General features: G+C 42.4%; 1 protein-coding gene across 1 annotated transcript; it reads right to left on the bottom strand.

Moving 5' to 3' along the window:
- Positions 1-273: 273 nt before the first annotated feature.
- Positions 274-15,315, bottom strand: LOC121705769 (26S proteasome non-ATPase regulatory subunit 11A). Its single transcript, XM_042086980.1, has 13 exons — positions 15,154-15,315; positions 13,906-14,007; positions 13,463-13,659; positions 12,059-12,116; positions 11,306-11,500; positions 10,321-10,465; positions 9,909-9,969; positions 9,158-9,220; positions 7,850-7,975; positions 7,581-7,616; positions 7,420-7,471; positions 5,021-5,163; positions 274-1,323 (listed from the first exon to the last, which is right to left on the bottom strand). The coding sequence occupies exons 1-12, from the start codon at positions 15,242-15,244 to the stop codon at positions 5,021-5,023; spliced, it is 1,269 nt and encodes a 422-aa protein (XP_041942914.1). The 5' UTR covers positions 15,245-15,315; the 3' UTR covers positions 274-1,323.
- Positions 15,316-25,208: the final 9,893 nt, after the last annotated feature.

Raw genomic sequence — 25,208 nt, 5'->3', positions numbered from 1 at the left:
GAGATATAGAAGCAAAACACAACGTCCGAATTTAGACTATATTCTATGTCCCATATCTGCCCAACATACTAGCTACAGTACAAATACCTTGCCACATTTGACAAATATCAGTTGTATTTCCCCATATTTCAATGGAAACATATGCAAACTCTGTAATACTGATTACAGAGTAATTTCATAGGAGATTTACATTTTATACTGATACACAGCTGGAGATTCAAATAAATGAAGGCACAATTCAATCAGATCAAGATCAATAAGCACTGAAACAGACAAGTTCTCCCATTGTGACTTTATTATGTTTTTAGCGTTATAAAAAAAGGGTGACGGCCATTCAAGCCATGGAATGAGGCTCTTGGCAACGTTATGTACAAACAGGGAGCTGGAAAGGTTGGGAAGGGCTGGGGTGGGGGCGCAAAGGTGGGAGGAGAATTAGGGCGGCAGGATGCAGTTGCCTCATGCCCCACCTTGTGATGGAATCCTCCCTCGATACATCGGCCCAACCCTCGCCCGGATACAAACAGTCCTTACACCCCATCAACACTCGCAGTGGAGCCAAATCCGGGTGTAGTGGGGTGGGAGCAGGGCATGGGGTCTCAAGGAGGTTGGGGTGTAGGGGTACAGGGTGGGGGCCCTTGAAACCGTTCCTCTGGTGTAGCTCATGGACGTGCCCAGAAGAGGAGGGAGGGTCGGGGGGGTCTGACGTCCAGTGCCACGTTCTGGGAGAGGGGCGCGGGTGTTGGCAACACAGCTGAACCTTCAGTCCAGGGGTTGGCCTGCCTGCAGAGCTCCAGGACAGATCTGTATATGTACATTTCGTATAGAACTCTTTTTGTGTGTGTGCGCGTGTGTATATATGACTCTTTTGTTGTGTAACTGCTGTATTATCAGAAGGATTCCCTGATAACCCTCTTGAAGGGTGTGTGACAGAGGACAAGAAGAAAAAACAGAAAACAAACACAAACCCAGAATCAAAAACCTAAGTGTTGAGGGGTAGGTGGTCGGGGTTTGGGGTAAAGTTGACAGTAGTCCATTAAGGAGATAGCTAGGGACACTGACCACGTTTCAAAAACTTTCCAGGTGAAAGCTGGAAGGGCCAGAAGAACCCTGTCAGTTTGTTATACATTTTGTCTTTTTTTTTTTTTTTGCAAGGGGGGGGTGGGGGGGTGGGTAGGGTTGGTTTTCCTTTTTCTTCTCATGTCTTTTTTTGTCATTTGTTTTGTCCTGGGTGTAGACTTCTGCTTCTCCCCATCTCGCCCCCTCTCCCTGGAGTCTTTTGGGGAACTGGCCACATGGAGGCCCAGTGACGACGCCAGTGCTCTCCTGTGGGACAGCACACACAAATGGACAAACATACACCACGTGAGCTACTACCAAACAGACAAAAAAGTTGTTGTATATGTTGTAATATTCATTGTATATTACAGCATTCCTAAGATGTCCTACATTGCCACAATAGGAAATTACATCAAGCCATATGTGTAGAGCCCTACTATGTGAGAATGGTCTAAATGTGGATAGAACAATATCAGTGGGTTTGAAACCTACTAAGCCAATTTAACCTCTTATAAGGGCCAAGGTCATAGTAGTGACAGATTTTAGCACAGACTGAAACAGAACACAGCATAGAGATGAGAAAGAGGTGATTTCGGCCAGGGCAGGTTTTAGGAGGAGAGTTAATCTATACGAGTAATGGATTACCGCTAGCCTGAAAAAATCCAAACTCATTCACCAAGTGGGTTAGATGGGTGTGGACGCTCACCTGGTAACCTGGATTACAGATTACCTGACCGAGCGACCACAGTTCATCAGACTGAAGAACTGTCTCTCTGACACTGTGATCAGCAGCACCGGAGCGCCACAGGGAACTGTGCTCTCTCCAGTCCTGTTCACCCTGTACACATCTGACTTCTGCTACAACACCGAGTCATGCCACATGCAGAAGTTTTCTGACGATACTGCAATTGTGGGGTGTATCAGGGACGAGCAAGAGGAGGAGTACAGGAGCCTTTCTGCATTGGTGCAAATCACCTTCAACTCAACACTTCAAAGACCAAGGAGATGGATTTCCGCAGGTCTAAGCCCGCTCTGCTACCAGTCTCCATTGATGGGGGTCAATGTGGAGGTGGTAAGCACCTACAAGTATCTGGGTCTCCACCTGGACAATAATCTGGACAACACCGACGCACTCTACAAGAAAGGACAGAGCAGGCTGTGGTCCTTCAATGTGTGCAGCAAGCTCCTCAGGATGTTCTACCAGTCTGTTGTGGCCAGCGTCCTCTTCTATGCAGTGGTATGCTCGGGAGGAAGCACAAAGAAGAAGGATGCTGGGCGACTTGACAGGCTGGTAAGGAAGGCTGGCTCTGTAGTGGGAGCTGAACTGGAGTGCATCACTTCAATAACTGACAAAAGGACCCTGAACAAACTGATCAACATCTTGGACAATGAATGTCATCCACTCTACACAGCACTATTAAAAAGCAAAAGAGCTTGATCAGCTGGAGACTTCGCTCACTGCCATGCACAACTGAAAGGCTGAGGAAGTCATTTGTCCCCAGGGCCATTGAACTGTTCAATGCCTCACTAAAGGGAAGAGGAGAGATATACTTCTCTGCTTAGTCTGTCTGCCTCTCCGTATTTAGTTCTTATCTTCTACTGTCTTTATTGTACAGTGGAGTTTAGTTATATGTTTATATTTATATTTATATTTACCATTTCTGCTGTAAGTGCAATTGTGTATTCTACCGAGATCCTTGAATTTCCCCTTGGGGATCAATAAAGTATCTATCTATCTATCTATCTATCTATCTAGTCTGGTGACTTGATTGGGAAACGTTTCCAACATTTGCATCGCAACAGGCACCAACTTTCACAGATGCACCCCTCCTCCCAATACACAACAAAGGGATCACTCTTCCTCCCATCATCATGGCGAATCAGGTTCAGGAATCATGCTGAGGAGACTTCGCCACAGGAAAGCAGCCGGCCCAGAGTGTCCTAGACTGCTTAAAGCCTGTGCTGTGGAACTGGGGGAGCCTGTGCAGCATGTCTTCAACCTGAGCCTCCGACTGGGGAAGATACCAGCACTGTGGAAGACATCATGTCTTAACTAAAAAAAGCCACATCCCAGTGAGCTAAATGACTTTGGGCCAGTCTCTATAACATCACACATGATGAAGACCATGGAGCGACTGCTACTTCAAATCCTCAGACCCCAGGTCCACCACTCACTTGACCTGCTCCAGTTTGCATACCAGGAGAAGGTGGACGTGGAGGATGCCCTCATATACCTACTGCACAGAGCACAATCTCATCTGGACAAGGGGTTAAGTGCTTTGATAATCATGTTCTTGGATTTCTCCAGCGCCTTTCACACCATTCAGCCAGTCAGATTAAGAGACAAGCTTGTGCAGATGGTCACCTGGTACCCTGGATCACAAACTACCTGATGGAGACACCACAGTTCGTCAGGCTAACTGACTGCTTCTCAGAGACTGATCAGCAGCACCGGAGCGCCTCAGGGGACTGTGCTTTCACCGCTCCTGTTCACCCTGTACACGTCTGACTTCAGCACCAGCTCGAGTCATGCCACATGCAGACGACACTGCAATTAACTTGTCGCTAAGCGTTGCCCTTAGAACGCAGATGAGCCAATGACAGTCCAGCCTCAACTGACTCGGACATGAGCTCGAACAACTCCAAAGGAAACAACAGGGAGGAGGCATAAAATTACAAATTAAGGGTGGATTTATGGAGTTTAATTTCCTCAAAAAAACCCAACGGATAACCATGGTCAACCGATGTGCATGGGGGACATGTAATACCGATAGCCGGTACCCGAGAGGCTAGAAAACGGGGGTATATTTCATAAACAGTAGCCTACAGGACGTCTCTCGTGTTTGCAACAGCTCAATGTAATGTAGGCTACTAAGCCAACAACTTGGGTCACAGTAACCAGGTTCCCTGTTAAATCCCAAGATGAAAATGCTCATTAGTGCATGTGTGTGCATACCTGTGTGTGCGTGCGTTTATGTTTGTGTGTGTGTGTGTGTGTGTGTGCGTTTATGTTTGTGTGTGTGTGTGTGTATGTGTGTGTCTGCATGTGTGTGCATGTATCTGTGTGTTTGCGTGTGTTAATGAGTGTGTGGGTGCATGTGTAGTGTACAGTCACTAAATGTACACATATATTAATTTATTGTATGGTCTCCCATGAACGGAATTCCACTAACCACAAACTTGGCATGCATTCTGAGGGTGTCATAATGATCCTACATTTCAAATTCCGTGCAGTTTCGAACCGGTCAGCCAAAGATACCCGCGATTACAACGCCTCGTTTTTGCTTTTTCATTGTTAACTAGGTGGCGCTATACATCAAATGAGTGGTTATAGGATGGGTGGACATGGCCCCTTGAGACCAATATACTAAAAAAAATGTGGTCTTCCTAGGCTGTACGGTTCTCGAGATATTTACAGAAAACTGTCCCCGCCCTATCCTCCTTTGGGGGTCCAATCAGGCGGGGGGGGGACTGATCAAAACGAAAAACAATGGCTCCGTGACATCTTTGTAGGGCTAAATGCCCAACAAGTTTCGTGAACCTGTCTTTCAGTGTCCCGGGAATCATTGACACAAAATTACTAAAGGAAAAAAAAAATCCGGAAGAAAAAAAAACCCTTTGCCGCTTCACTGCGCGGCGGTCATAATAAATGCTGCCTTGTTTCCAGGCTACTCATCAAAGTGCATCTCCATACCCTTCAAACAAGATCCCCACAGATCAGAGAATTTAACACAACAGTATGAATGACATGTCATCAATGTAGTATTACTTTTAATTATTAAAAAAAAAACAAATTCAAATCAGGTCCTTGCTTTGCAGATCTTGCAATTTAATTTGCCCTTTGTGCATGAAGGCGATACTTGACAGAGAGAGAGCTATTTTGCATGAAAATATTCACCATTTCACCAACAAGCTCAGAGGCCTGAAGGTGGAGCAGTACAATGCTCAAACATCTTTGACTGACCTATGTTAACTTCTTGGCTTTGTTGTAGAGCGAGTCCACTACTTTGCTCATGTTCTGAATGGTCTCCAGAGCTGCCTCATATGTTTTGTCAACGGGGGGCTCGTCAAAGACGATCAAGACGCCTTCTCCCTGGTCCAAGATGCCTGCAGCACAACCACAAGGATTAAAATTCATTATAATGTTTTTGACACACAATACAAACAACAAACCACTGGTGTCGAAGGAATTTAGCCACTGGGCGAACCTGCTCTTCAGAGAGGTCTAATGGTAAACCAAGCCAACAATGGATTCAGTGGGGTATACTACAAAGCTTGATTAGTGGGTTAGCGAGGTATGTTGCGCTCAAAGCCGGGGTATGCTGTGACACGAAAGTGGTTCTGTTTTAGCATCGCTAGATCACCATGGTGTCTTTATGCTGCCAACCAAACCTGGTCCTCTTGCGTGAAATAAACTGCTCTAGATCGATCCATTTTGTAAAGGTGAGTAAAATGACGCAATGGGAACGCGCATTGAAACTAAAGACGAAAACCTAGCTTGACAAATTTACTCGTAAGTGAGCTTCGTGGTAGCATTTAACTCTGATTGCAAATTTCGTATATTTGTCGATCCAGGTTAGGGATCGACCGATATGGATTTTTTTTAGTGCTGATACCGATTTTTTTTCCATCAGCCATAGCCGATGACCGATACAGGCTGCCGATTTTCTTGAGCCAATATTTGGAGCCGATACTGCGTTTGCTCCCTCAATTTACATCATACAAATGACACATAATTACACAAATGATAACAAATGGTTTAAGTCTCAATTTAAAAAAAGAAACATTTATTAAACTTATGGATGGATGCAATACATATGGTTAACTGTGCAAGGGTAAAAGGCTTTCATTACCATCTTACAACACAGCCTTGATGATGCATTGCTTGCTGACATATTATAAGACATAATTCAGGTCATCACAAAATGTCCTTTGTCAACACATTTAAATAATTTAAGAAAACAATAAGCCTGAGAAGTAGCTATTGAAATAAAGTGCTTGATTTGTAATTTAAGACTGCATGGCTATGTCTATATTTTTCTAAAAAAAGCTGCCAGATGTGTCAACCACAGAACATAAATCAGCAAAGGAAAATAATGTGGTGTCAGATGTTTCTGTTCTAAACGGCATCAACGTTAAAAAGGTATAAAAACATCTCTCTCAAAGTTTTAAAAGCTCTCCTTCAGGTAGCGCAGCACTCTCATATCACTGTGATGCGTGTGTCCCACTGAGTGAGACAGACCAGACGCACACACAAACTTCTGTTTGGTAGCTGACGAAAACTCAACCACCATTGAACTGGCTCTAAACACAAGTAAGGCATACACGGTACACTTATGTCTGGTACATGATAAACATTAACACAAAGTAATATTCAACTACGTATAACACGTCTCATTATTAAAGCTCTGATATCACTGCGATGGCAACTCCATCCAGCTCGAAGGGAGAGGTGGAGGGAGAGACACACACACACCACACGTGTCCAAAACCCAGCCAGGTGGTCGCTGAATAAAACTCCCACAAATGCCACAGAACAATGTCGGCATTACTTAATCATATGATTGACCAGTGTTCGTAACAGCTACCGCTACCGCATGCATACGGATAGCCTACGACTTAGCTATTTGCAGCTCCCTAAATACAATGGCAAGCAGTTTTAGGCATTCAGGGAGGGACTTAGCTATGCGCACATAGTACACACATGCGCTCGCTGAATAAAACTCTCACAAATAACACGGAACAATGTTGGCATTACTTAATTTACTTTTACTTTACCGCATGCATATGGATAGCCTACAACTTAGCTATTTGCAGCTCCCTAAATACAATGGCAAGCAGTTTTATAGACGAGGCATTCAGCATTAAATAAAGTATCTATCTATCTATCTATCTATCTTTCGCATTTTCCATTTGGACCCACAAACTTGCTTCCACTTAAGTGTATGGCAATATTTCAGCTAAGTCAAACAGTTAAAAGAGCAACACAGAGCTGCCTGTGGACGCCTGTATGTAAATAATGCGGGGGGAAAACTATCAGCGAACACAGCCACTTATCGGCCGATGCCAATACATGTAAAAAACGCAAATATCGGCCCGATATACCGGCCGGCCTATATATCGGTCGATCCCTAATCCAGGTTATCCAAAGGAAGCCTGGGTATGTTCAGCACGCTTCGTAGTATACCCCACGGGTGTGTTGAAATTAGCAAACAATTTAGAAGTTGAAAGAAAACCAGTTCCCCCTCTGAATGCACCTCCCATGAACCAGCCTTAGAGAAGCGTCTTATGGAAGCATGTCAAATTGAAGGTGTTTTTCATCAGAGGTTGAAACAAACCCACTACAGTGTTGTGATCACTTACCATGGAATTTCTTGTCTAGGATCATCTGAGATAGTTTCCTCTCAACGTCACCCTGAACTCAAAAGAGGGACAAACAATCAAACGTCATTGTCTACTCACAAACCAGAAGCATTTTGGATCATACACCACCATAGACCAGCTCTTTAAAAAGATGATCTCACCTTAGACAGTTTAATAAGACTGGAAATGTTCCCAATCTGTGAGGGGAAGAAGAAAGAGGCCACCATGAGGACAAAAACTTTGTACACAATTAGTATTTAGTAAAGTATCTCCTGAACTAGTACAAGATCCTGGACATGAAGCACTGGCTTCTAGAAAAACAAATGAATTGCTAAAGGATATCTCCAAACATTACAAAACATACCAAACTAAACCAAAGCAAGAACAAAAAAATAAACAAATAAACATAGGGGAACGTGCTGTGGCCAACCTGGACTCTGGAGAAGGGTTCAATGACTCTGATGAGGTTCTGCTCCAGCAGGTTGTCGTAGAGTTTGGTCAGGTGGTTGCTGATGATGGGGTCATCCCTCAGCTCAGCTCTGTATTCCGTTAGTGCCTGGTAGGGGCAGCAGAGGGCAGTGCATTTATGCATTCACATTCTACTCATAAGACACTAGAGCTGCCACCATTAATTAATTGATTCGTCGTGAACTATTAAATTAGTTGCCAACTTTAGTTTTTCTTTTAAGGAAAATGCCTCAAATCACTGATTGCAGCTTTTAGAACATATATTTTCTATTTTATTTAATCCTCTATGACGGTAAACTAAATATGTTTGGCATGAGAGGGATAAAAGGGCTCTGGGAAATACTGAAACACTCCATTTATTGATATTTTACCGTCCAAAAACGCTAACTTGCGCAGGCAGCTGGTTTTCACAACCTGTACACCTTGTCACAATCACCACTGTTAAAGTAAGAGTTAAAAAAAAAGCTTAACTCTAAGGTATGAGCTACACCAGGCGCGTAACTGAAGCGTTCCGTTCGCGACGCGTAAAATCCATTTTAGATAAATGGTCTATTTTTTTCTAACGTACGCCCCACTGTCACGTCTGGTGTAGCTACTTCCATTGATTATAATGGAAGCTAATTGTTGCAGCAGACACAACACGAACCGAACGCTTCAGTTACGCGCCTGGTGTAGCTCAGCCCTAACAGAGTTAGTGTAGCTTTGCAGCTAGATGATATAATCAAGGGTAACGTCCAGGCCACCGTGAAAAATAGGATTTTATTAGGTTGACACCATTTTCTTATAGGCTTCTCTGAATAGCAGAAGAAGAAAAAAAAAAGTGTGTCCAAAATTAGTTGAAAAGAAAAAACTTTTCTTCACCAAGGCACTCCAAGGAGTATTTTAAAATGTCTTTATTATTATCACATGTCCACTGAGGACTTTAAAATTGCCCACGCGTAGCGACGATTGGGCCTTCAAGAAAAAAAGTGTTTCTTTTACTATCGATGGAAAATAACGAGCGGCTCTGGGACGAGTTGGACCCAAAAAGGGAACTATCGGCGCATTATTGCATCATGACTTAACAACCAAATATGACACATATACACAAGGAAAAAGTTAGAGGGAAAGATGATGAAGAAGAAGAGGGTGGGGCGGGCAGGGTAGAAAGTGAGGAGTGGAAAGGAGAGCAGACACAGAAGGGAAGACATACAGGTTGCAAAAACACATGAATAATAAGATTTTCCAGAGTGTGAGAAAGAATTAGATGGCCAGCTGTGTTTTGTCTCACCTTTTCAAAATCAGCGAGTGACCGGTTCTTACTAGCCTGGGCCACACACTTTAGCGCGTCTGTCTGTCAAATACAAAAAAACATATGAGAGACGTTCAGGCATTTAAATCCACAAAGCGAGTCTGTGAGCAGTGTGTGTGTGTGGATTTAAACAAACATTTTTTTTTTTTTATTAAGACTGATGTATGTGAGCATTCAGGTCAATCTTGCCTACTTTTACACTGGAAGTTCACACCTGACAATAACACTCACAAGGGCCCCAACTGTGGCGCAACTGGCTGGGGCACCTGCACCGAACGCCGGCGACCCGGGTTCGATTCCCGCCCCGTGGTCCTTACCGGATCCCACCCCTGCTCTCTCTCCCATTTGCTTCCTGTCACTCTCCACTGTCACCATCATTAAAGGCATAAAAAGGCCAAAAAAAAATATACTTAAAAAAAAACAACAAAAAAAAAACACTCAAGATTTTCATAGACGTTGCACAACCACATCCCCATTCCTTTGCCATCATAGTCCCCCAGAGGCAGGGTATAACTGACTAGTGAGTGATGTGGACTAGAGTGTCCTAAATTAATGGCAACAAAGCAGTGCCCCTTTCTCAACAAAAAAACTGCCCACCCCAGCATGTTTGTCTGCGGGTGAGTGTGGCTATGGGAGATTCGTACTGAGGACGCCATCAGAGCATCCTTTGTCCTACAGCTGACAGCCATGAACCTCTGGAGCGTGTAGTGATGCCCTGCGGCTCACATACCTGTCTGCCGGCATAACGCAGGGCAAGTTTGCCGCTTATCAATGCCTGGACGTCCTCAGGCCTGCAAAACAAAGCAGTAAGCACATCAGCCATTGTTCCAGTCTTTGTTGTTGTCAGTCATCAGTCATTGTTCCATGGTTCCAGTGTCATCCTCCTATTCCACAAACTCTTCATGCATCAGTAAGATCTCCGCCAAAAGGCTGAATTCACAGGAAGGAACCATGTGTATTACAAGTAGGCGTGCATTTAGATTAGGGTAATTTTTGGTTAAAAACATTACTTCATAACATATTTGTACAACAGCATAATGATGTGGCCAAAGTAAAGCTTTGTATAAGAAATTATGATGAGGTAGGAGAGTGATTATGTGTGTATGATTGTATGTGTGTGTTTTGATAGAAGGTTGGCTTACGCATTGAGCATGATCTTGCACAGCAGCATGTACTTGAGGGCCTTGACGGCCCGTGGACTGTCGATGGAATCGTAGCCTTCGAAGGCCTCGTAGAAGTACGAGTACGCTGTCTTCCAGTCCTTCTCCTCTGCCGCGTGGATGATGCCTAATACACAGAACGGGACAATGAGCCTCTCTATGCTGGAGACACCCACCTGGTACCAACCCCAACATCACAACAGTTTGTAGAGAAAAATTCCGCCACATGTTACATTGTTAAAATTATTTAGCCCTTAAAGCAACACCAAAGAGTTTTTTGTACCTTAAAATAATGTTTCCAAAATAGTTTCAATGGTTCATCAACTCGTAACAGGGTGAACAGCACTTCTGCAATCGCTTTGCAGCCCTCTATCGGCTATAACCACACTATGTAAGTTTGCCAGATCGGGTAGTGGATCTGTAGTTCGATGGAATGAGACATAAGAAACTACAAATTTGACGTGCTTCTGATGTCGCAATATATCATACTTTCATAAAATCATGCAACATACTCTACCTTGTCTGTGGACATGTTATTTGCAAAGCCAGTGCTGGATAAACAAATATCGTGCGTGTGACAGAGAAAAAGTGCTTTAGTGTTGCTTTAATACTTAAAGAAGTCCACTTGTTTATCACAAGAGACAAATCACATGACAGCTGTCGATACCTATAATGCTATGGAACTTCTACACCACTCTATTAGGAGATTAGATGTGCATTTTCTGTCAATACAACCATTTATTAGAATTAGTTGCATCAAGAAAATACAATTTCTCTTTGCAATCCTTCAGCTAAGAGAGGCCAGGGAAGTGGGCAGGTAGAGATGGAAGGAAAGAAAGAAAGAAAGAAAGAAAGAAAGAAAGAAAAAAAAAAGACATGACCAGGGAGCTTCAGAAGCCCATTTCAAAGCCTCCTGACAGGGGCGATCACATCATGCAGGAACAGGGCACTCAAATTGCGGACTCACCCGACTGCATGTCAAGGGCTGCTTGCAGCTTGGGCGGGCAGTAGATGGCGTTGGCTGTGGTTCTGGCGGACGTGAGGGCGGCACGGGCCTTAGGCAGATTGCTGAGCGCATGGTACGTCTTGCTCTCCAGGAGCTGCACTTCCACCAGCAGCGCTTTGTCATCCATCTTTTTCAGCTCCTGCAACAGCTGTGAGCCTGAGAAAAGACCAGAGACGGTTGCTTTTTTGACTCCACATAATGTAATACAACGCCATAAAAAAGATGGCTAAAAACACGGTATAAACTTTCTGTTATAAACTGGTGTTAAGAATCAGTGATGTGGTTGTGGTGAGGCCTGGCCTTGTGCATGTCTATGGTCTTTATGTATATGAAGTTGATGGAACTGGCTATTGGGGTCCTTAATCACTTAATCATTAGGGCACAGGTTTTAACATTTAGTCCCACGTGTGGCTGAATTTGAACTGAACCAATTCTGGATCTGAGTAACTGAGGAAGGTGCACCAACTTCACAATGTATTAATGATGATAAAATAAAATGTGTTCATGTACCACCTGGTTATTCAAGTTCAGTTCAAGTTCAAGTTTCAGTGTCAAGTTGAGACACATTTTCACTGATTGTATGATGCTGCACAAGCAGGCTAGCAAGCATGTATGAGTGAAAGAGTATATCTGTGCGAGTCAGACTCAGGAGAGAACAGAAATAAACAGTGACACACACTTTGTCTAGGTCAGACAACTTGCTCTTCAGCTCACCTAGCAACAGGGCTTCCTGGTACCTCCTGGTGTCGAAATACAGTGAGACCAAGCGTGCCTGCACAGAACAAAGATGGTCTCAAGATTAAACCTCTAGCAGACATGGACCAGTCACAGAGAGGACACACATTAGCTTCATCAACTGAACATCCTGCTGCCAGACTAAAATGTAGGCCTCATATTTTACCCCATCAATCCCCGGGTAAAAAAGTGCTACTTCCTAACTTAAACTGAGGTCATTTCATATTATTGTCTGCCATCTCAATTCTACGATCAAACTGTACATCCCCAACCGCCCTTTGCGGTCTTTTGATGAGCATCAGCCATAACGGCAGGTTAAATTCAAGACTCTTTTCCTCAGTGGTTCTTGAATGAGTTGCCCAGTGCTCTCCTTCCTGTAATAGTTTTGAGTCTTTCAAGAGGATAGCTGTTCAGCATGCACTTAGTTAATTAAGCGTTTCTTACGAGTTATGGTTTGTATACTATATTATAGTATAGTTTCATTGTTTTATTTTCATTGATTGCATTGACATTATTATTTAGTATTGCTATTCTCCTTGTAGTCTTTCCAACTTCTTTAAACTGTTCACTGTTAAATAAATAAAACAATACAATAGTTAAATTAAGTCGCTTTGGACAAAAGCGTCTGCCAACTCCCATAACCATAACTATTATTGACTCTTGTAGTAATATGGGTTGGGCAGGCAAGTGGGCTTCAGGTTCTGCTCCAGAGTACAAACTAAAGTTTAGCAGATCCTATCACCACAGCAACAATTCAGCCTGATTATTTTCTGTGACTACCACTACATGCCCAGGAACGTTGTTCAGGATCAACCATAGCTTTACCACTTCATGACAAGCACACAGACCGGAGACAGTGTAACTGAGGCAGACTGAGCTAGCGTGCTAGTTGCCCGTGTAAATCCTCACAGCCCTAACCTTAAGAACGCCTCTAACCGTTGAGTTGGAAGCCTGTGGTTTTAGCTCAGTGGTTAGAGCGTTTGTCTCCCATGCCGGTTTGTGTGTCAAGGTGGCGGGTTCGAGGCCCGTGAGCGGCGGGCAAACCGACCTTGTGACAACAGCATATCAGAACTGTACTTTTGAACGCAACTGAAAGGTGAGGGGGCAAAGACTGAGGGGCTTTCTTTCTTAAATACTCTCACAAGGCAGCAACAATTACTCCTCCTTACCTGTTTTCTGACTGAATCTGCAGCTACTTGGAACTTCTCACAAGGCGTTGTTTTGGAATGTTTCCCCATACAGACTAACGTTACACTAAACCAGTTTCCATATACAGCACACGCAAAACGCTTCCACACCAAATTCCTTAATGGAATTATGCACACAGCTTCCCATATATGTTATGATAGCTGCCAGACTGTGTGCAGACTATCCATGACATACCTCTAGCGCTTGACGCAGGAACGTCCTCTTCTCAGATTTGGCCCACTCTATGCACTCCAGGCACAACTCCACTTCCTGCCCTGTGGCTGCCTCCATGTCCAGGAAGAGGTCTAGCAAGGAGCGCACCAACCTCGCTGCCTTGGCTTTACTGATGGAGTTCAGAAAGGGTCTTACATACTTCAGGAGGCCACCGAGCTCTGGGAATAGAGTAAGAAGGAGATTAGTTAACCATCATACCACTGAAGTAGTTTTATTTTCTGCAGTCCAGTCACATCAGTAGAGTAGTGACAAGGTTGGTAGCGATGGTCATGAGAAATAATTTCCCTAAGTGCATCAAACAAGTTGTTGAAAAGCTATGTAACCTATCTATTGTGGTCTAGGATAAAAATTATAGGAGAGGTTCGAAAAGTAACGGTGTGAACAAGACAGAACTGAAACCTCACCTGCTGCCTGTCCCGTTTTGGCCAGCAGACCCCCCAGTTCAAGGATACTCTGTTCCTTGACGCGCACAGCCTCCTCGTCGGTCTCTTGGACATCTCGCTTGACTGCATCAACAATGAACAAATTGTTAACAAAATGTGTTAAACAGAAACGCTGCAAATACACACACTGTTTCGCATCATGTGAAACGAGATAGCCATGACTCAAATTACGAACGACTTTATCTGATTAACAATGGTCTTGAGTTTCTAAACTTAAAGAACCGACGGATTAATTACTGAATTGACATGAAGATACAGTGTCGTTTACTTTTTCGCGTGCCAAATCTCAAACACTTGACAATGAATCGAATGAATAATGGTAGTCTAACGTTACTGTCATCCTGAGCTGAAGATGCTTTGCGTCAAACCCTTATTCCAGTTGGAGAAATCAGCGGGGTTTACCCCTTATCCCAGTTGGAGAAATCAGCGGTTTACCGCAAACTTACCGTTAACTATCTAGAACTAGCCTGTTTTCTATCGCTATTACCGTTTACATCCTAGGGAAATAATCAAGGTAACAACAGCTAATAACGCTGACTGTCTATATAAGATTAGGTAACATTAGCGACCTATGTAGTAGTATTTGACAGCACAAAGAGGAGACTCTTTGATAGTAGACAGGAGATATTCCACATCATTCAATCGTTGATTGTTATTATCTTAAAATTCGTAACTATTACACAGACTTCTCAGGACATTCATGCAATCTTACTGTGGGGCTACGTAACAGTAACTTACAGCAGTGTGTAGCAACTTAATAATTGCTAACTAACAAAGTAGCAATGAAGTCTGCTTGCATTGACCGCTTCAGGATTGAAGCGGAGCTACACAGTGAGCTAGCTAGCTAATACAATGACGCTAACTAACGTTAGCGATGTAAGGGTAGCAAAAGGGTTGCCTTAATGAAACTGCTTTCCGCAACCTATATTATACATTTAGTAGACTGTAGCATTACATTGCTACGCACCATAACATACCACAATGTAACTTACCTTATGTAGTACCCGTGCAGGCTTTTAGCTTGGTAGCTGCTAGCTAAATAAGCTACTCATGCCCGTCACAGTGAGTCAGCAGCAAGAAAACCGGCTAGCTAACACCATGGGCGAAAGAGAACTTGGCTGTTTTGTGACAGCACGATGGCAAATTAACGGTCAAATAAAGACAGTGATTTGGTGTCAGGATATAACACTTAGTGCATAATGTACTTACCAATCGCATGTAAAATATCAATGGAAGCGTCTCGATCCGTGCTGATCAGAGACTGTGCTCTCTGAAATTCAACCACTGCCGCAGCCGCCATCTTACCAATTCTTGGACTGCCTGGTGCACATACTCAGAGCCTGACGATTCATTCGCTACCACGACACAGGAAATACACAAATCACATCCTACAGCGTGTGTGTGCAAGTGGCTATCATCGTTTTCTACACGGTGGCGAATCTCACGAAGCCTGTCAAACTGTCAAAACTCAAAAAAATATTATCTACCTCATTTGATTGATTTTTTTAAATATAAGTGACAAAATAGAATGTGAACTTTTATTTTTTGATAAAAGTATTTTAAAACAATTTAATATAGCCTAACTTGATTTCAATGTTATGGTAGCTACCATGATCCAGAATAATTCCCATTACCGATGTAGGCTAGTAAATGACAAAGGGTGAAAGGGAGACCATAAAACATTTTTTTTTAATTTACACAAAAAAGTCCATCAAATGAATTAACTCTCATTACCAATTCAATTCAATTCAATTTTTCAAATAATCTCTGTTATTGATATATTTTTAACAAAACCATGTAGGGCACAAACACAACACAATAAGGACACAATGAACTTGAAGACATTCTTGTCTCTGAGAAAATATTTACAATATCTATGTATTTGTAGACTATGTAACGATATGAAAATTGAACCTCACGGTTATAGTGACCAAAATTATCACGGTTTTCGGTATTATCGCGATATTTTTAAAAGTGTGTTCAATATGTTCAGAAAGGACTAATAGGCCTACACAAGCTGAAATAGTTTCAAAAAGTGTGACAGCATTTACTATTACAAAATATAGGCAAAACCTTATCAAAAGTGCAACATTTAACCAGGGACGCTGGAACTCATTTTCATCTGGGGGTGCTCATAGAGGGGGTGCTGAGGGAGGGTAAACTGAGTTACTGAGTAGATGTGATTCTTTTATTCTGGTGCATTTTAAGGTGGCCTATTGCTACTGGAGAAGGGCATATTTTCATTCACATTCATAGGCCTACATCCTGACACAAACAAACCTGGCTGAGCTGAGCATTCTTAATTCATGGCATATAACGTTACCGTGACATTGTGTGTTGTCCTGATCACTTTTTCCTTGGTCATGTTTAATTGGCTTTGTGCCACAATTAAATCCATCAAGTAGATAACAGAATCAGTAGGGTACCAGTTTTGTTTTATTGTACCAGGCCTACTGTATGTCAAAAGCAGGCTTGAATGAAGCTGGGAAGGATTGTGGCCAGATCTGCTATTGGCTTGCTGTCTGAATTGGGCATTTGTGGATGAAGTCTAAGGCAGGTGGTTAGTAACATGTCCTTCGCAGCAGAACGAGCAAGCGAATGGTTGTGGGTAAGGAGAAGTTACCCTTCCTGGGGAGCAAGCTAAGGTAAGCTAACTGGCTCATTTGTTTTGTGTTTGTGATGGACTGTGCCTAGGTTGATGGTGGTTGGCTAGCGTTTTTATGGTTATGGTTCAGTCCGCATCAACGGGACAGACCAACCTAGCCAACCTAGACCAGAGCAGAGTCCTGCAACGGGTCGGGTATCCGCGGATACCTGCAGAAAAGTTGCTAAAACGGGTAAATTATGACGTCCCTAAAATGTACGGGCGGGTAAAGAACTCCTTGCGGGCGGATACGATGAGAACCAAAACAGTATAGAAATAAAACATCATTGAAAAATATGTGAAATCTTGTATATCTAAATTACCATTACCACATCGCAAATATGTGTTTTAGTCAACGATACGACACTTGACCCATCACATCAGTACTGCGACTTTTGAATTATTAGTTTGATGCATCTATGTGTGAAAACATTAAACAATATAACCGTCTCGTAGTTGGAGCGCAAGAGAGTAGGCTACAATGTATGAAGTCAAGGTAAAGTTGGCTAGTGGCAGGCTCAGGTTTTTTTTTTTCTTGTTGTCTTTGTTTCATTAACAGGTCCATTTTATGTTTATGTAGAATATGCAGTTCTGATGCAGCAAGATTTGGGCTATGTGTCGTTGTTGAAAGGTTTATCCCTGACGCAAAATGTAAAAAAAAAAGGTCGCCTTTTACGTGCTTCAATTGTGCGAGAAAAAATAAAGCACATTCATTTGAATGATTTTAGCTTGTGTGCGATTTATTGCGGGCACGGGTCGGGTAACGGGCAAAATATTAACGGGTCCGGGCGGGTGCGGATTTAATTTTAATATCACCACAGGTGACGGGTCGGATCTGGTGCTGAACTTCTCGGGTGCGGGCGGGGGCGGGTCTAAAAAAATGGACCCGTGCAGGACTCTGGACCAGGGGTTAATATTAATATGGCAATCATAGCTACTAGGCTAGGCTGTTATTATTATTAGGCCATATAGGTTATTATTACTATTATTATATTGTTATTATTGTTATTATTATTGATTATAGTTATAATATTAGTAGGCTATTAGCTAATTTTATATTATTATTGTTGTCGTTGTTAGGCTCAATAGGTTATTATCATCATTATAATAATTATTATTACTATTACCATCATTATTTTTTGGTTTACGGTAATTAGATTATTAGGTAGTAATGGTACTAGGCCTAGCTAGGCTATTATTATTAGGCCTATTATCATTATATCATTATTATTATTATTATCATAATTCTTATTACTATTATTATCATTATTATTATATTTAGTCTCTGTTATAATCTTGTCAAAACTTTGTATGTTGTCAATGTGAGACGTGGGCCTGCTTTTCTTTGCAGAGATCTTTAATTCTTGGCTCAATTTTAGATAAACATAGCTTCAGGTCATCCTCGATCTGTGCACGGTTGCGATATTTAGTTTTGAGCGCAGTCAATTTTGAAAAACCTTCCTCACACAGGTATGTCGATGTAAAAGGAAGGAAAAATGTTAAGGCTATGTCGGAGAGTTGGGGGTATTCCTGCATCACTGCTACCCAGAAGGATGCAAGAGGACAGGTGGTGAAGAGGTGCTTAAACCTACTGTCACTCTTCAGCTCAATAAGCTGTTCCTGCATTTGCAACAACAGCTCATTTGCTGTGCAGATAAATGTATCCCGAACCCACAAAAATGAGCTGTAGTCCTCCTTGAAATAGGATGCGAACTGGTTCATCAGCGCAGACAGGTGATCTGCAGCTGATTGGAGGAGAGAGGAGAAATCAGTGCCACATGCATCACTAATGAACTCAGCAAGGCTCGGGAACATTTCACAGTTACCGTTATTGATGCGGTCATGCCAGAGGGCAAGTTTTTGAACGAACGCATCCAATCTGTCTGCAAGGAGCAAGACATTCGAATCTCAGCCTTGCAAGGACAGGTTCAAGCTATTCAGTCGCTCAAATATATCGACCAAATACGACAGAGAAGCTAACCACAGAGTGTCGTCAAGGTGCTTCGCGCAGCTCATACAAGCGGTTTCCCAAGTTTTGCAATTCTTTGGGAAACCACATACGAAGCTTCAAGACATTGACTTGACACAGTGGTGTGTTGACAAATGGTGGCCTTTTGGAGATGGAGGGCATTGCATTTTCTTTTAAAAAAATCCACTGGTTTGTCTTTTATTTCAGAGTGCTTGGTCTCCAAATGTCTCTTTAATTTGCATGGTTTCATCCTGTCATTAGCTAGCACCTCCGCACAAATAACACACTGTGGACGTGGTTCTAATGTGCCTGTTACAGAAAAACCAAACTGCAAATAACTCTCGTAATATTTACGGAGCTTAGTCTTTTTAGGAGCTGGTACATCAGTTGGTTTATCTTTTTTTTGTCGAACGAGGAATTTGTCCATTCTGTTTTGATGAAGTGAATTCAAAATGAATAAAGTTGTCAGTTCTAAATATTAAGGTGTGTGTATTGTGTATGTTAATTTAATGAACAAATTACAGAGGCTATTCCTTGTTGTAATGCTAGCTCGAAGATGGAATGAATGAATGCAAGCGGACAATCCATGGACAAGCTCCGTTGAAATGACTGGACCGGTAAGGTATTGGATAAATGTGTGTTGCAATACGGTGTGGTTGAATCCTAATGAAGCGTAAGAATAGACAAGTATTAAAGTAAGTACAGTAGGAAGGGAAATGGTAAGGGTACAAGCAGTATAGGGAAAGAAGGCAAGCCAGAAAAATAGGCTAGCTAGCCTACTGCAGTTGCAGCGGCAAGAAAGGCACGCTTAGCAGGAAGAGAAAGAGGCAAGTCTATTCAATTTTAAAGTAAAATTGAAAACAGAAATATGTCTTCACAAAGACAAAGCAATTTACTAAAATGGAACACGGAGATAGCCTTTAAAAAGGCTGTTGTGGTCAACTTGAAAACTGTTGAAATGAACGTGATCAAAGTAGGCTACCAGGCTACAACTTCATATGTTGCACAGTGGTGTGTTTCCGATGTCTGCACTTTCTTAAGTAGGCCTACGTGTGGTGTCCGCGCCTTAAGGTCATTGTTGAAATTTCAAATGAATTGTAGTTTCTAATTGGTTGGCGTGAAACTGAATGTGTTTGTGATTTGTTGGTGCAGCTGTAGCCCAGCCCCTTGTCTTTTTTTTTTTTTTTCCAGCACCTTGAGCAGCCAGTGACTGGTCCGTGACACGCCCTCCTTGGGGTGTGTTCACGCCCCCCAGTTTGAGAACCACTGACCTAGACCATGCCTAGGTTGGTTAAGGGTATTTGGATGTTTATTGTGTTAATATGGTGGCAACATGGGGCGTAAGCTAACTGGCTAATTTGTTTTGTGTTTGTGATAGGCTGTGCCTAGGTTGATGGTGGTTGACTAGGGTTTTTATGGTTATGGTTCAGTCCACATCAATGGGACGGGCCAACCTAGACCATGCCTAGGCTGGTTAAGAGTATTTTGGGTATTGGATATTTCAATGTGGTAATATGGTGGCAGCATGTCTCCAGGACGCTGGTTTCACTGTTAAGCCTTCATGAGGTGTCGTGGGCCTAACTTAACGAAACATCGGTGAATGAGGGTGCCCACTTCATAACCCCAATGACATGCCGCATACTATATACTGCTGTTGGATGGGCCATTTGTCTTGTGTTTGTGACCATTTGTTGGCAGATTTGTGGGTAGCATGCTTTTTAAGTCATTGAGTGCCAAACACGTAATATTAATATTCATATTTCATGAAAGACGTTATATCTCGATTTCTAAAAAAAACCCCAGCAATTTTGATGAAAACTAGACACTGTTTAGCTTAGGATTTCTCAGGAACAGAGGGGTGTAGAAATACACGGTCTGCACCCACTGAGAGCTTAAAGTCTCACCTTTCAAACGAGCCATTGTATGTGTTCATAGCTATAACACAGAATATGCTGTGGCTGTACAAAAATCATCAACAATAGTCTAGATTGCTGGCACTCTAGGACAAAGCTTCCGAAAACAGCTTGGCATTCAATGAGTTAAAGTTAATTTGAGTAGGTGCTTCTGAATGTGTTTTCTACCTTGGATTTTGGCACAAGGGATTTTAACATCTAATCCTGTGTATTAATGTAATGTTGAATGTGAATGATTTAATTTTGGCCTATCAAATGAATTTCAGATAGGCCTATAAGGAGAGGTGTTAAATTCCTGTTTAATTATTAGTGTAATGGTCATTAGGGCCTATATCCAGCCAGCATGTTTTAGAACAGTTTAGGTTCTCGTTTCTGTTTTCTCTGATTGTTCTACAAAAAGGCATGGAACTCCCCTTGTGCTGTTGAAATTCATTTAAAAAATGTATTTTTTTTTCTTGTCTCTGATTGTCTAACACTCTGGAAAGCGCCATGAGACATGTGTAATGTAAATTGTTTGGGATTTGGTAGCCTCTTAGCCTATGTGCTTTCAAAACATCTCTGTTGTAGGTTCTTTGACACAATGATGCTAACAGTGTTTCATACCATCTAGGCTTATATATCAATCCATCCTCCATGGTGGGTTGTTGTTGATACTATATTGACTTTTTAAAAGTAACCTTCCCAACACTGATGTTTTTAAAACTTAAATACATGCATGCTTAGCATTTTGTGAAAAGAAATCATTAAGGCTACATTGACAAACTCTTAACCGTGAGCTGCCTGTATATTCTCTGGTTCTAATATTTACAGATATCTAGGCGATGTAAGCACAGATCAGTTTTAAGAAATGCTTAAAGCCGAAAGACCATGTTGAATTTTGCTACAATTTATTTCAAAACCGGATTACTCTGGGCGTGATTTTTGACAGCAAAGACCAAAGCCTTACCTGCCCCAGAGCGATCTTGAGAGACTCATCCATGCCTTCATCACTTCACAACTGGACTACTGTAATGCTCTCTATACTGGCATTGATCAATCCCAGCTCCGCCGCCTGCAGTTGGTTCAGAACTCAGCCACCCGACTCCTCACCTGCACTAAAAAACGTGAACATATCACCCCAGTTCTGGCTTCACTCCACTGGCTCCCCATCCGCTACCGCATCAATTTCAAATGTCAATTTCAAATTTATGCCCCAGTGTTTAATTTTAAATGTTCTTTTTTCTGCTTTTCTTAATTTATTTTAACTGTAGCCCTTTTTGTTTTGTTTTTGTGCCTTCCTGTTTTTATTTATTGCACTTTATTGTGAAGCACTTTGGTGCGGCTAAGCCGTCTGTAAATGCGCTTTATAAATAAAATTGACATTGGAACAGCTAACTATACACGGGAATGCATTACACCTTTGTGTTCGGTAAGGTCTGCTGTTTATTCTGATATATGGTTTGTCATGTGTTGCGTGAAGAGTGTGTAGGCCTACGTCCGATATTCCACCAATACGAATGGATGTGGAGATGGGCGCAGAGAATAATGATTAAATCTCTTGAAGTTATTTTTCTCGCAAACTGTTTATCACAGCAAATAGAGGCTAGCTAGCACCGTTTAAATAGCCTGACGAGCCAGACCCACATTAAAATGTAGGGTCTGGGCACTTACCGTTCGCAGTGCTCAGGCGCGAGGGGCAGGATAATCGGTTGTCTTTCAAATTCCATCTGCACGCAATAGGACAGCGCTGAGTCCCATGCGTTTTCCCACCAGCGGAGCTAGTTGGCTAGTTCAAACTTTTGCCAACTTAAAACAAGCTTAACTCGTGTCACACTGTTGGCCAACAGCAACATCCATCTTCTTTGTTTTCAAGTAGCAGGGAATTCAAGCCAAACCGTTGCAACTCTGCCATCAATCATTATGTTAAGCCCGCCTAACGACTCTATACACGATTTGATTGGCCTGATAGAAGTTTCATTTTTCGCGCTCACAAACCAACGGAGAGTTGCTAGACTAGCCCTGTGGGGTGTACTACGAATCTCGATTAGTGGGTTAGCGAGGTATGTTGCGCTCAAAGCCAGGCTATGCTGTGACACGAAAGTGGATCTGTTTTAGTGTTGCTATATCACCATGGTATCTTATGCTGTCAACCAAACCTGGTTGGGAGGAGGTTATGTGCTAAGTTATAGCTCAAATCGTGTAATCTACCGCACACTGACCAATCAATTGTCTTAAAAACGAAGTTATCTCACGTGTAGGATTCTGTCATATATCTTACAGGTGGAGTTCCGCCTCTACTAACATTTAGGATCTCGAATGCGCTTTAATAGTGCTGTGCGTGCAAATATCCCACTATGGACGTGCATACCATACAACAACTGATGACAATTGATTTATTTGATGTTATAGGTTAGACACAAAAAATGACCGCAGTGTAGATTAAGCTATCTCTCATGAATGCGGAAGTAATTATTTTTAAATAGAGGCGGTCTTGTGCGTCTCCACGTTACACGATTGGCCAAAGTCATCCCAACACCGAGAACGCGCACAGATCTGAGCTGAAAGCCTAGTTTGACAAATATATCACATAACTGCAATCGTAGTATCACTTAACGTATACCCGAGTCAAGGCTTTGTCAAGCCTCGATATGTCTACATAGCCTAGATATGTCTAACGTGCTTCGTAGTATACCCCACCGGAAGCAAATGTAATTTGCTGCTGCTAGGGTGCGTCTAGATTTCTAGGCTACCGTTTAAAAGCTGAAAGGCTCTTTCATGTGACACATGTGTGATGAGTAGCCTACTTCTCGAGGAGTTTAACAGAGAAGAATGGGTGAATTTGGACGCACTTCATATGCCTTGTAGTGAAGCTGAAGTGCTGCGCCATGCTGCGCAGGAGACTGCGGCTCACTGGTAGTTATTATAGGTAACTTCAAATCAGCGCGATTTACCCTTATAGGCTACTGCATATTACAAGATCTGTACGAGATGATCCGCAGCACTGAAGTGACAAATGATTTAACTCTTTGTGTAGCGCATGTGAGTGCTTTTTCCCCCATTTCAACCTGAATATTGGTGGGGACATTTCAGTTGTAATTTGACATTGGTGTGGACACGTCCTTCGTCCCCACGCAAATCTACGCCCCTGTGGACTTGCTTGAGACTTGAAGGTTAAGACTTGAGACTTGCACATGTGTGACTTACTCCCACCTCTGACAATTTATAACACTTTTAATTACTTTTTAATGCGGACCCTCTTTTGCCCAGCTTACCTGCAGCAGTTAACTTCCCTTTTGCTGCAGGACACCCACAATGCAACTACTGTACAGAATAATTCCAAAATAAAAGTCTTGACCCATTTAGCAGGATTTAACATTAACTATATGGAACACTTTATTAACACCGTTACATGTGCATGGCCGGTTGATGATGCAGTGATGTTTCTTCCACTTGCAGATAATGCAATGCAGATAATGAGTGCTTTTTCCCCCATTTCAACCTGAATATTGGTGGGGACATTTCAGTTGTAATTTGACATTGGTGTGGACACGTCCTTCGTCCCCACGCAAATCTACGCCCCTGTGGACTTGCTTGAGACTTGAAGGTTAAGACTTGAGACTTGCACATGTGTGACTTACTCCCACCTCTGACAATTTATAACACTTTTAATTACTTTTTAATGCGGACCCTCTTTTGCCCAGCTTACCTGCAGCAGTTAACTTCCGTTTTGCTGCAGGACACCCACAATGCAACTACTGTACAGAATAATTCCAAAATAAAAGTCTTGACCCATTTAGCAGGATTTAACATTAACTATATGGAACACTTTATTAACACCGTTACATGTGCATGGCCGGTTGATGATGCAGTGATGTTTCTTCCACTTGCAGATAATGGCTCCCATGCTGCTTACTGAAGATTCTGAAGTTTTGAAATGCATCTGTAACCAGTTTCATTGATATGTTTTGCAACAATAAGGTTTCAAAGGTCTTGGAAGAGCTTTTTGCTTTTATCCATCATGAAATGTTTCTTGTGTGACTCCTTGGTAATGAAAAACCTTTTTATAGCCCATCAATATGTAGGCTACTAACCAAGCTCATATTAATTTGCACAGATAGAAAGGATAACTACTCGCTAACTACTCACAGATTTCAGATTGTTCCTTCTCTTTCCTTGCCTTAGTGCTTTTTCTTAGCTTGTTCAATACTTTTTTCTCTGTGTTATTCCATTTCATTACACATGACTCTACTTATGGAGTTGTTTGGATTTATGTGTGGATTACCTGAGTTATTACTAATGCCTGGTGAAAATGTTGTACCCGCCGTATTCCACTTTTCAAGGGCCCTCTCCTCCATTGGGGCCCTATACTTCCCACTCCCCCCCCAGTTCGATGCCCTTTAATCTGCTGAACCTTCTGCTCGTTTCCAAATATATAAAAAAAAAACTCTCTGCAACTCAACATTGGCCTGCCTGCCTCAGCTGCCTGTGATGGGCTTTTCAGTTGTGCTGGATTACTGTTCACTGCAAAGCGACCCAAGGATGAGTGCAACTAACTTTGAAAATTAACTACTGCTCAAACTTAAAGGAGAACTCCGGTGATTTTTTTTGTTTTTGCTAAAATTGCTTGGGTACACTTCGGCTGAGAACAAAAGTGCTTCAGACAGCAGGTGGGCAAATAAGATGGCAGTAGTGAAACTGGGTAAACTCCATAAAAGAGGATTGAGTCAACCAGACGATGGGGAAATGGGACACAGAGTGG

This window comes from Alosa sapidissima, chromosome 3 (genome assembly GCF_018492685.1).
Source record: "Alosa sapidissima isolate fAloSap1 chromosome 3, fAloSap1.pri, whole genome shotgun sequence".
Classification (NCBI taxonomy): domain Eukaryota; kingdom Metazoa; phylum Chordata; class Actinopteri; order Clupeiformes; family Clupeidae; genus Alosa; species Alosa sapidissima.
Note: the sequence above shows the minus strand (reverse complement) of the source record. Positions and strands in the feature narration are given on the sequence as shown.